General features: G+C 33.0%; 1 protein-coding gene and 1 pseudogene across 2 annotated transcripts; one reads left to right on the top strand and one right to left on the bottom strand.

Annotated features, from left to right (window-relative positions):
- Positions 1 to 1,602: 1,602 nt before the first annotated feature.
- On the top strand, positions 1,603 to 4,536 carry LOC143558317 (protein JINGUBANG-like). The gene is made up of 2 exons (XM_077047168.1): positions 1,603 to 2,140; positions 3,331 to 4,536. The coding sequence occupies exons 1-2, from the start codon at positions 1,632 to 1,634 to the stop codon at positions 4,391 to 4,393; spliced, it is 1,572 nt and encodes a 523-aa protein (XP_076903283.1). The 5' UTR covers positions 1,603 to 1,631; the 3' UTR covers positions 4,394 to 4,536.
- Positions 4,537 to 5,136: 600 nt separating this feature from the next.
- On the bottom strand, positions 5,137 to 7,339 carry LOC143558337 (cytochrome P450 CYP82D47-like; annotated as a pseudogene). The gene is made up of 2 exons (XR_013139723.1): positions 6,369 to 7,339; positions 5,137 to 5,733 (listed from the first exon to the last, which is right to left on the bottom strand). The product of XR_013139723.1 is annotated as a cytochrome P450 CYP82D47-like (transcript).
- Positions 7,340 to 13,069: the final 5,730 nt, after the last annotated feature.

Here is a 13,069-nt window from a genome sequence, read left to right as displayed (position 1 = left end):
GTAAAATGAGAATCAACGTGTCTTTTTTTCTTTTTTTTAGTTGATGATCAAGTTGATTTTGTTCTTTTGTATAGCTAGCACATCAATAAGTTCATATTCCATATTTGTATGAACTCCAACTGCTAAATATTATTCTGTTTATGAGGTGGGCAACAACACCCTTACTATTCGGCAATTATGCATCCCTCTTATGGATCTAAACATCTAAAAACTAGTTCACAAGTTATTCATACAATAGAATACAAAACTTGATCAATAGTGTTTGCCGTATGAATTCAACTGTTACCCCAAATACTTAAACTTGTCGTTGGCTTGACAACAAAACTCTAGTACGTCACATATAAATTATAGACAGTGCTTTAGCCAAGTTTATTAAGTTGAAGGTTACACCGCAACCTTGGTTACATCATATCCATTTTTGGTTATAGAAGTACGCAACAGCGAATATTACCTGAGTGATTATGACTAATGGTGATGGTAGAATTTCTAAATAAGAATTTTTGTGGTCACTTTATGATCAAGTACGCTTAGACTAGGTGCATTTTTGAAGTTTGAAAAACCCATCCCTTATCTTATCATAAAATCTTGAAGGTTAACTAACAATTGCTAACTTGTCAAATCTAACCATACTTGGCTTGAATCCGGATGTTGAGAGAAGAGGGTGTTTGGAATTGCGTCGTGTTTACGAAACGCAAAAGTGTTATAGAGTGATAGTTATGTTGGCAAACCATAATTCTAAACGCTCACCCGTATCTAAAATGCAATAAACAATTAGAGTAAAACGTAATCCGAAATGCCCCTATTTTAGCTTATAATCTTCAAGCAATAACTATGATGGCAAAACATAATCTTAAACACTCATCGTGTTTAAAACGCAATAAACAATTATAGTAAAACGTAACCCGAAACGACTGTATCTTTAGCTTATGGCTACAATCTTCAAGCGATAACTATGATGGCAAAAGATAATCTAAACACTCACCGTGTTTAATACACAATAAACAATTAGAACAAAATGGAATCCAAAATACCCCTATATATCTTTACCTTGGCTATATTTATCAAGTTACTGGATGAGGTAGGTTCACATGCATCATGACATTTGTTGATATAAACATATGTTCCAAAGTTCCCTTTACTTGCTTGGAATAAAATTTACTCTACTTGTATACAACATTAGCATGTGAATAATTTTGTGAATAGAAACTTTACACCTTCCAATCTTGGGAGATATTTTGGTCCCCTCTACCCTCATATAAGGTAATCTACAAATCCTTTGCTTTCAACTAGCCTCATTCCATATATATCTAAAACTGATTCACTTGCAATTCAACAAGCCTAATTCACTTGCAATGGAAATGATTGTGAACTGATGAAATTGACTTAACAACAGTCTAGATTAAAACAAGTAGACTGGTTTATCAAAATTATTAACCTTTTTTTAACAGTGTATTAACGCTCCATGCCCGACTCAATCAAGAACATCGTCAAAGAAAAGCCCTCGATTTTAGAAAAGGCTCTATTGAATCAGATTTCAAACCTGAGACTATTAAAAATCTCAAGACTTAACTATCGCGGTGTGATTAACGAACCATGCCAAATGCATCAATATCATAACATAGAAACAACGAATGGAGCTCCAAAATTCCCTCTTTCACTTGAGAATTATGTTTCTCCCATGTTCCACGTGGCATCATATCCTAGATTCCCTCCAAGTTAAAACAATTTGTATACACACCCCACCCCCAACAATTTCTCCCACTTTTCCCCCACCCTTCATTCGATCTTCTTCCATTATTTTCACCAAAAGGGACATCTTGAAATTCAATGTTCTTGAATTAATGCAGGAAGACGAACGAACAACCACAACATCAATGGGGGATTTACCTTCTAATTTACCTCCAAAAGGCAGCAACAATGGGACGCATAATTTGGACCCAAACCTTGCGCCCAATTTCCCGTCCTCGGATGAGGACTATAATGCTCGTTCGAGTATAGCCGGCTATGATCCAAACCGTATGAGCAGGGAGGCTTCTCCCATAGCTATGTCTCCGTGGAACCAGGCTTCTCCGTTCCAACCATCTCCATGGTTCACCACTGGAGTCGACAGCTCTAACAAGAACGGTTCACAAAGCCAACCGTACGTACTTTACTTTAATTTCTTGGAACATTTACACACAATAATGCATAATTAGAAGTATGTTAGGCCATGTGAATGAAAAATATATGACATAAACCTAACATAAAATTCACGCTTTTGGTTTGCTACCAATTAACGTGTTTGAGTCATTCTGAGGTCAAATTTGCGAATACTTTTAGATAAATTAAACAAGTCGTGTTTTTGTCAATATGACGGATTGATTCGTCTAGCTATTTACTATCTTTTTGAAATAAAATTTTTGCAGTAACCTAAACTGTTTTGATAGTTTATTTTTGTCAAAAATTATAAGTAAATTGGCATAGTTTATACATATTTGTTTAAAAACAATAAAAAATATACAAAAAATGTTAAAAAACCTATCTTTTACATGTTTAAGGCTGTGTTTGTGTTAACTTGTCGGGTACATTGGTTGTTACTTATTATTATTTTTTATTAAATTATGGTTTGTGTAATAACATAAGCTCTTTTATCAAAAACAATTTGGTTTTGAAATTTAACACAACCCAAACTATATCTGGTTAATGGGTAAGCGAGCAACAAGCTGCGCCGCTATCCCCTTTTGGATTGCAAAGCCTATTCTACTAAATACAAATCCTTGGTTCTTCGGGCTCTGCGAGTCACTGTGGATCACCTTCTGCACTCATTCCAAGAAGCGAACCGCCTCGGGAGCTCTTTTTATATATTTAATTTTATATTTTTAATATTCAAAAATAAATTACCTAGTTTCTACATAATTTCTTAAAGAATAGAAAAAATAATATCAAAATTTAGACTTCTAATGTACTAAATGTTAAAAGAGGAGAGATGACGGTTTAGTTCGCTTGTTTATCATTGATTATCATTGATGTCAATCAAAACCAAATAAAGAAAGGTTTTAAACAAACACAATGGAAATGAGTAAAATGATTACTAGGTAAAAATTTTATAATTATTATATATATATATATATGATATTTTTAGTTGGATATATATGAAACTTTTCATGTTCATAAGGCTATGAAATTAATCCTAGTTTGAAAGTGAATAAAACAGTAACATTTTTTAAGATGTTCACTGTCTTGATTAAATCTGTCTTTAACGGCTAACCATTGAATACAATCATTTTTTATATAAAAACTTATCAAAGTGTGTAGAATGTAAAAGCCAACATATTTGTATATATCTTGCAGTGAGGGCCTCGTAGGATCACTCGTCCGGGAAGAAGGCCACATATACTCACTCGCCGCCACCGGCGACCTTCTATACACCGGCTCCGACAGTAAAAACGTCCGTGTATGGAAAAACTTGAAAGAATTCACAGCCTTTAAATCCAACAGCGGTTTAGTAAAAGCCATAATATTATCCGGCGATCGCATATTCACGGGACACCAAGACGGCAAAGTCCGCGTGTGGAAGAAAAACCGAAAAGACCCAAGAAACCACAAACGCGTCGGCACATTCCCAACGCTATTCGACATCCTTAAAACCTCAATGAGACCGAAAAACTATGTGGAAGTTAAACGCAAATGCACTACTCTTTGGATCAAACATTGTGACGCAATTTCGTCACTTAGTATCGACGAGGAAGAAGGGTTGTTATATTCGGGTTCATGGGACCGAACATTTAAGGTTTGGAAAACGTCGAATTCTAAATGTTTGGAGTCGGTTAAGGCCCACGAAGACGCGGTTAACTCGGTTGTTAGTACGAAATCAGGGTTGGTGTTTACGGGGTCCGCGGATGGATCGGTTAAGGTGTGGAAGCGGGAAGGGAGCGGGAAGTCTATGAAACATAATCATGTGGAAACGTTGTTGAATCAAGAATGTGCGGTGACAGCATTGGCAGTCTCGGAAACAGGTTTGTTTGTGTATTGTGGGCTTTCGGACGGGTTGGTTAATTTTTGGGAATGGGAAAAACAATTATCTCATGGGGGGTTACTTAAAGGGCATAAGTTGGCGGTTTTGTGTTTGTCGGCTGCGGGTAGTTTATTATTTAGTGGTTCGGCTGATAAAACAATATGCGTGTGGAAAAAAGAGGGGAATGCGCATAATTGTTTGTCGGTGCTGACGGGGCATACAGGACCGGTGAAGTGTTTGACAGTGGAAAGGGAGGCGGGGAAGAGTTCGGACGAGGTGAAGTGGGTGGTTTATAGTGGTAGTTTGGATAAGTCGGTGAAGGTGTGGAATGTGTCGGAGAAGTCGCCCGAGGTGAAGCGAAATTCGGGGAATGGTTCGTCGGAGAGCATGCCGAGATAATAACCGGTTGGAAATGATAGGGTTTTGATTTGGTTGGTGAAAATATTTGTGTATAGATGCCCTAGTAACGTTTGTTAAATGAGATATTATCAAGTTGGATATGATATAAATCCAAATATAACCCTTGAATCACCCCTAAAGTATACATGATGCTTGTTAATAAAAGAATTCATATTAATGTAATATTTTTAAAACATTGGGCTTAAATTAATGGAACCATTTTTTTAATAAAACATTGAACAAAATATATGTGATTATTCGATTGTACTTGACTAGGAGTTTACCCTGCCCGATGGGTGGAAAATCTATATGTCACAAAATAAAAGAATAACCGATGTCAACCAAAAAAATTAAATCAAAGGTAGATTTGATAACATTTAAGAAAATAGGCACATTGCAACCATAATTTTATATCAATACGTAGATAAAATTAAACATGTCGTTGCATGGACATTTTGGTCTTTTTCCCGATATAAATCCTAGTCTATTAAAACTCCTATTACCTAGCTAGATGCAGAAGATTTTTGGCTCTTGGTGTAAGTATTTCGTAGTGTGCTCCTTTTGAAGAAACCGATCGATTATATAATTCGATATTGTATTACATCAATGAAAGTCTGAAACTTGCATTTTAATTACGTGAAATATGTAATTTCCAGATTTTATTTTAGAACAAGTACACACAACGATATGATAAACAAGTCGACATAATATATAGAACAAATTCAAGGCTCCCTTTATATAGTTGATTTGGTTCAAGCTAGTGTGGTGAAACTAAGACTTCAAGCGAACTTGCCTTGGCGTTTGTGAGTCCAGCAATGGTGCTCATGTCAACGGGTGCATCATTTGGAGTTGACATCTCAAAGTTCTGTAGCAAAGTGGCTAAAACCATATGTAACATTTGATTTGCAAAAGTAATTCCTGGACAGCACCTTCTTCCTGCTCCAAAAGGTATCAACTCGAAGTCTATCCCCTTATGGTCTGGGGTTAGAAACCTCTCTGGCCTAAACTCGCACGGGTCTGACCATATCTTTGGATCACGGTGTAGCTTCCATGTGTTGGTTAGTAGCCACGTGCCTTTTGGGATATGGTAGCCAGCTATGGTGCAATCTTTTGTAAAGGCTCTCGGACCTCCTAGGAACGTGGCTGGGTATAGTCGCAAAGTTTCTTTTACTATAGCTTGGAGGTAGACCAGGTTCTTGATATCTGATTCATTTACTCGCCTATCCTTTCCCACTTGCATATCTAGTTCTTCTTGAGCTTTTTTGAGAGCGTAGCGATTATAATGAGAGTGTCCATGTTAACATGACAGTGGTTGTATCTGCTCCACCCGCAATAAGAGACTGGAAACATGTTATTTGAATGCATATAAGTATATGAAAAATATATATGAGTTCGGATTGTGTCTAACCAAATCATTGAATAGTCGCATACTCGCATGGAGTTGCAGCTTGATTGTAATGAAGTTGAAGCTTGTGGCCCACATTTAGCCCATGTTCGGGATTCCTTATTTGCACCTCTTTTTAACTTATATAAAAAACTCATTTTTTCCTTCTTTAAAAAGTTAAAAAGTTACATTACCAAACACAAGTTTAAATAATATAAGGTAATAAGTTATAGGAGGTAAAAATAAGGAATCCGAAACACCCCCTTAATGGGTCTTAAGTTTTTAGGGTCTAACTTTGTTTATTTTCTCAAATATTACTGTAACATTTTGAGCAAACAATCTGCTTTTTGTAAAGGGTTTATTCACTAAAACTAACACCAACTCTAATACTATATGTGACTCCCTAGCTTTAAACAATCGTTTACAAAAATGCGTGTTATCATATTACCGCACGTTAGTATACTAAGCATAAAACACACACACACGAAAATCGCGTCAGTTTTAAAATTCGATTTAACCCCCCAAAAGATTGAGCCGACCATATCAAGTTATCAACATAGAAAGACATCAATGGATTATAGTGGGAAACACCTCACATGTGGCTTTAATATGGTATCAGCATTATAACCCGATACATCATCGTCCTTCACTACTTGGATCATCACATCCATGAAGTCGTTCACCTCTCCAGCATGGCTGGAAGATCTTTTCCGGTGATGTTCTTCTAACCATTTACTAACCATGGAATCAAGTTTCTTTGCAACTCGTTTCATCGTCTTTTCGTAACCACCCAAATCCATCCAACCTAGAAAAGGAAGAGCATCAGCCACCACAAACTGGCCCAAGTACTCAAACCAGTCCCTCATCACTTCTCGACAACTCTTCATCTCCTCCTCATCATTATCTTCACCGCACACACCTCCTGTGTACCGTTTCCCAGCGACTACTTTAAGCATCGTGTTCATATTCAATTCCCCAATCCATTTCTTCATTTCCACCAACACTTTCCCTTCCCCGTCTCTATTCTCCCTCCATAGCTCATGCATGTTCTTATTCGAGTTCAAACTCTCTAACATGCTTAAGCTTTTGAAGCCGACTGCTAGAAAGCAACTCTTGGGAGATGATTTTACGCATTCCAACCCAATATGGACCGTATGGAGTGAATGAAAAAGAAGCACCGTTAAACCCCAAAATCTTTGCAGCAACATAATTCGGACGGTCAGAAACATTTACATCATGGGTGGTAAAGATCTCCTTAGCTATCTTCCAATCACTCACGACCAAGACTCTACGTATGCCGAGCCGGACCATGAAGATGGGTCCATACTGGTCAGCCATGGATGACAAGGTGACATGGGGAAGATCGGAACCATTAAAAACTTTGAAGTGGCCTATTATAGGCCATGCGCCACTTGCTTCAGGTGGAGTAGTGGTGGTTTTCTTGGTTTTGAAAAAGTATGCTAAGAAGCATAGGACTAGAATTATGGAAAATGTTTCAAGAATGAGAGTGAAATTCTCTTGTAGATAGAAAAGATCCATGAGGCAGCTTGATGCTTGTATGTTGACAATATGTGAGTATACTACTTATAGTGTACGTTGAGTTGAATAACAAAATCTCAAGGTAAGTTTATTTTTATGTTCACAAGTACCATTTTTGTATGCATTCCCTACGAAGTTAGATATCTAGTACCCCACCCTTTAGTTATTTTAAACGAAAATAATTTTTTAGACACTTAATATTTAATTTTAATAAATAAAACTTCACATTGAGTAATACAATATTGTTATATATTTTATATAACTATATTTTTGAAAAAAACTTTCATGTCCTGTGTAACTATATGGGTTAGGAGAAAAAGTTTGAAGCTAAAAGTTCCAATTGGTAGCGTTTAAAAAAGCCACAAGCTTTTATTATTTCAAATTTTACAATTTTGTTACTTGAACTTTCATCACCTTTTGTTAATTTATATAATAATTACAAATTTAACCCATATTCAAAACAAACTACCTCCATGAGTTTTTAAAAGATCATAACGTTTTCACACGTTAATATTTTTCTTTTAAATTGCATCATAAAAACGAGCGTTTTATTCTCTTTAATTTGAGTGTCATATTGTTATACTTCTTTAACTTTAAAAAATTAACATATTATGTAAATATTCGTTAGGATCGACAGCAAGTCAAGTCAGGCAAGCCCGGGTCATGTTTAAGACCAAATTAGGGTCAAGGCGAGTCGATGCAAAAAAAGGCTAATTAATTCGGTTCATGTTGGTACGGTTTTGAGTCGAAAGTGTTCAAGTCATAATAGGTTTCGGATTAGAACGGTGCATCGCGCGAGCCTCAACTAGTTTTATTAAAAGCTCCAGCTACTCTACCAAACAAATAAGTGTTTCTAAAAAGCTACAGCTACTAGCTATAGCTTTTCTAGCCACCATTTTCCAGCTAGTTTTGCCAAACATACCCATAATTGATCGTAAATTACCTTTTTAACGCTTCAGTTTTAATTTATACATAATTGTACGTGATTATATACATGCACGGTTTTCTGAACTTGTTACAAGTATTTAACTTCTTAAATTGATTCTTATTTGACAAATTGTTAGCATATATATTCTTATACTAAGTTATAACCCGTATACTATACGAGGCTGGTACCAATTATTTTGAATTTAGAATATTTTTTAACAAAATAAATACAAATTATATTTAACAAATTTTTCATTTACAATTACATGATATACAAGTCTTATATACTTTTAAACACTCATTCAAGATCTAATTTGAGGATCATTTAATTACATACCATGATATTTTATTATGATTTAAAAAATATATAGAACTTATTTAAATATAAATGACATGATAAAAAATCTTACCAATGTAACCACATAAATACATATTACTATTTTAAGAAAATCAATTATAAACCGGTTTGATACGTGGATGTGATACATGGAGATGGGTATTATGTTTAACATACATTGGCAAAAATAAACCATTAAATATAGATTACAAACATCCGCTTCATGCCAAATGTTAGCAGAGTATTGAAAAGTCCAAAGTTTGCAAAACACATCTTTTGGATTAACTGGGCTCTTGGTTAAAAAAGCGCGCCTGAGGCGAGCCGAGGCGAGAGGCGACCTAAGGCGAGAGCTTCATCGCTTTTGCCTACTCAAGGCAAGCAATGTTCAAAAGGCGAGAGTGAGGCGCTATGTTTAGGCAAAAAGTGGTTTGAAGCGAAGCCGAGGCGAACCCGAAGCGAGCGCCTTTCGTACAGATGTCGTTTTTATGCATCAAAATGTTGTAAAACATGTTTTTTAGGTTGTACATGTAGATAATTTATATATTGAATCATATATAACATCTATTTATTGCTACATTTAGAGTGGGATTAAGAACTGACAATTGCATTCAAATCGATTATGCTAAACTTTTAATTACCATTTGCTAATTGTTTACAACCCTCGAAATTTAAATTGAATTGGTTTATAGCCTTCAAATTGGTTGGTGCCTGATTGGCTGCTTGTTGTATGTGTGAGTCCACAACTTCGATAGTGGATCTAAATCTAATTATCGATCTATTCATTTTTGTTACAAATTTGTTATTGTTACGTTTAGCTGCCAATCTGATTATTGGTTAGAATATTGTTATAGTTAAACACTTGAACATTACATATTAGAACCTAGTTGAATAGTTGGATATTATTAGTTATAACTCAATTTCAAATCGAAACCCGAACTGTCAACAAATCTGATTGCGCAAAGAGACAAAAAAAAGGAAAGTTATGAATTGATCCTCAACCTTTAGTTCACTAGAGGTCATCAAAAACCTTGGGCCGGTCATGATTGTTATGCTTGTTATGATATTTTATTATACATGTTTTAGTTTATTGCACTTCAACAATGGTTTTCAGAAATAGTTGATATTTTTAATGTGAATTATATATCACTTATTTGACATGTAAAGCTTATGAAATAGATAGACCACAATTATACGACTAATTCAAACACTTTAATAAACTTTTATAAGTTATTACACGGATAAGAAAACTAATAAAAACACTATACAATATATTAATAGGATCGGGTATCACATTCTAAATTTTCGTTGCCGTAACATCACACAATTTATCTCCCAACATTATATTAATATAGCATATGAATAGTACAGGTTACGTTAGATTATACTTGCCTGTCAAATAGATTTTGTTTGTTGGTTTCAAAGATTTCATAAATTATGTATAATCATTGTTTATAGAAACTATTAAAATAACGATCTAGGATGATCAGCAAAACAATACAATACAACGACAGCGAAATTAGTCGTTTGTTAAATATGTATTTGTCCTAATATATTTTCAAAAATCTATAAAATGATACGATATGGTATTCTAAGCGTAGATAATGACGTATTTAATAATTATTAACCTCAAAATTCTAAATCCAAAAGGAAAACAACAAGCAAATTATAAACCCCAAAATGGCAAATTCAATATGATGCTATTGATGGTGATTGAAATTTTACCAAAAAAAAACAAAAAAACATATGTGTTGTTAAACGTACCTCATTCATACTATTATAATTAATTATACTTCGTTGAACTTAACTAGATAGTTATTATTTTCTCTTAACATTAAAAGAAAATACATATTAGTTCCTTAAACATTTTTTTACCAATTGATATTCTCCGGTCTCCACTCAATATATCAAAACTAAAACTATTAAGTTCACTACTAAAAAACAAGTCATTTTCTCACAAAAAATTCTTACAAATTTCCTATGACAAGTAGTTTCAACAGATTTACAAAAGAAAAAATAAGCTCCAACTTTGCTACAATATTATCTAATAAACATTATGTTAAGTCAAAATAGTTTTTGTAGGAAAGTTGTAGGAAGTTTACAACCGCATATTTTTGTAGCAATTTTGTAAGAAAAGTTGTTGGAAAATAGTTGAAAACGATTTTCAAGCATTTGTTTTTCCAACAATTTTTTTGTTGGAAAACTGTTAGAAATTGAATTTTCCAATAAATTTCCTACAATTCGATTATAGAAAAACATCTATTTTTTTAGTAGTGGTTGTAACGTTATTATTAATTTATTTTTATTATTACTAATATTGTAAATATTATTAAATTTTTGTTTTTAGTTGTATTAACATTAGTATTAATCGCACACAAACAATATAGTAATACATCAACACTGATAATAATAACTATTATTATGTTGTCTAAGAACCATACACATAAAAAAAAGAAAAAAAAGTTTGAGAGTGATCTTTTGAAAAATAATGTAAAAATTAATATTAATATTAATATATATATTAAATAAAAGATTCATTCTCACTCATAATTTTACTATTCAATTTACTATTTATTATTTTAATATTTTATTAATTGTAACCATTAAATTACGTGCCTTTTACAATTGCATAAATAAAAATGATGTTTTTTATTTCTATTATTTTCCTGTTTTTTAAACTAATTAAAATATTTAACAAACTATATTTTCAAACACTAAACTTGGACAAGTGTCGATTTACATGTTTTATTTGTCGGTTGATTAAATGGTCTTTTTAAACTTTGCTTTCCTATTTTTTATAGTTCGTCTTTACAATTAGAGAAGTTTTTTTCATGATTTAAAATTATCCCATCGTCGCATGGTTTTATATCCACGTTTCAACCTTTAATACCCCGCCTTAAACTATTTTATTTGGCTTACTAATTTATGTTTACGAATTTGTGTTAGTTTACAGTTGTAACGTTTCGGTTTTTTTGGTTCTACATATGATATAATTTGTTGTATTTTGGCATTGACGAGTTTATTTATTTTGTTTAGTTTCGATGTAGTAACTTGATATAGACTGACTTCGTGTCGACTTGAAACGAGTTTATAGTTTAATTCTTTTACTTATGTTTTTTATTCGACTTAATGGTCCCGTCGCGAAGCGCGGGGTCCTAAAGCCTAGTATAGATTAAAAAGAGGATTTTTTATATCTCACATAATCACTATTCAATTTACTATTCACTCTTTTTTTTAACTTTTCATTTTTAACTCCCTTTTACATGTATTGTGTTTTAAATTTGTATTACTTAAATTTTATTTTATTGTATGTTATTCATATATGTTTTAACTTCTAAAAATATAGTAGAGTTAAATGATTTTCTTAAACGTCGTTACGCTATCGGATGGTTTTTATTCCTTTTATTTTACTTTTTCTTCAACTAATTATAATATTTAATAAACTACTATTCAATTTACTATTCACTCTTTTTTTTTTACTTTTCATTTTTAACTCCCTTTTACATGTATTGTGTTTTAAATTTGTATTACTTAAATTTTATTTTATTGTATGTTATTCATATATGTTTTAACTTCTAAAAATTTAGTAGAGTTAAATGATTTTCTTAAACGTCGTTACGCTATCGGATGGTTTTTATTCCTTTTATTTTACTTTTTGCTTCAACTAATTATAATATTTAATAAAATATATTTCTAAATTTCAAGCTTGGGCAAGTGTTGACTTTACATGTTTTATTTGTCGGTTAAACAATTTTTTTAAATTTTGCTTTCGTATTTGTTATAGTTGGTCTTTAAAATGACCTAACTTTTCATGATTTATAATTATTCCATCATCACATGTTTTTGTATCTTTGTCTCAACATTTGATACCACGCCTTTAACATATGATTTTTTGGCATACTAATTCATGTTTACCAATTTATGCTGGTATTGCTGATACTAACCGGATTTGCGTCGGTTTGCAACTGTAATGTGCTGGTTTTTTTTGTTCTGTATATGATAATTTGTTGTATTTTGGTATTGACGGGTTTATTTCTTTTGTTTAGTTTTGATATTGTAACCCGATACAAGTTGATTTCACGTCGACTCACAACGCATTCTTGGTTTAACATTTTTACGCATGTTTTTTTGGTCGGTTTAATGGTCCTGTCGTGAAGCACGGGGTCCAAGATCCTCGTATATATAAAAAAGAAGAAGAAAGAATACTTACTTTTGCCTAGCTTCCTTGGATAGCAACTCAATCCCTTGTGTGCATTCTTGACCTCCGAGATACCCCGTAAGTTCAAGATTATTATACTTTCAAGTTTCAATTGAAGTAGTTTATAAATTAAACAAAAACATGTTCGTTTCTAATTCATTATGATTAACAAAAATACAACTTTAACGACTTTACAAAACTGAATGAAGCCTTATTTGAGTTCCTCTGTTAAGCTTTTATCAGCAAAAGAAAGGTTAACAAACACATAACTTAACGAAATTTTGTTTTCTAATT

The sequence above is a fragment of the Bidens hawaiensis genome, unplaced genomic scaffold, assembly GCF_021521415.1.
Source record: "Bidens hawaiensis isolate Kalapana, Puna unplaced genomic scaffold, B.hawaiensis_p1.1 tig00019438_1, whole genome shotgun sequence".
Classification (NCBI taxonomy): domain Eukaryota; kingdom Viridiplantae; phylum Streptophyta; class Magnoliopsida; order Asterales; family Asteraceae; genus Bidens; species Bidens hawaiensis.
The sequence above is the reverse complement of the archived record's forward strand: the minus strand, read 5'-3'. Positions and strand labels throughout refer to the sequence as shown.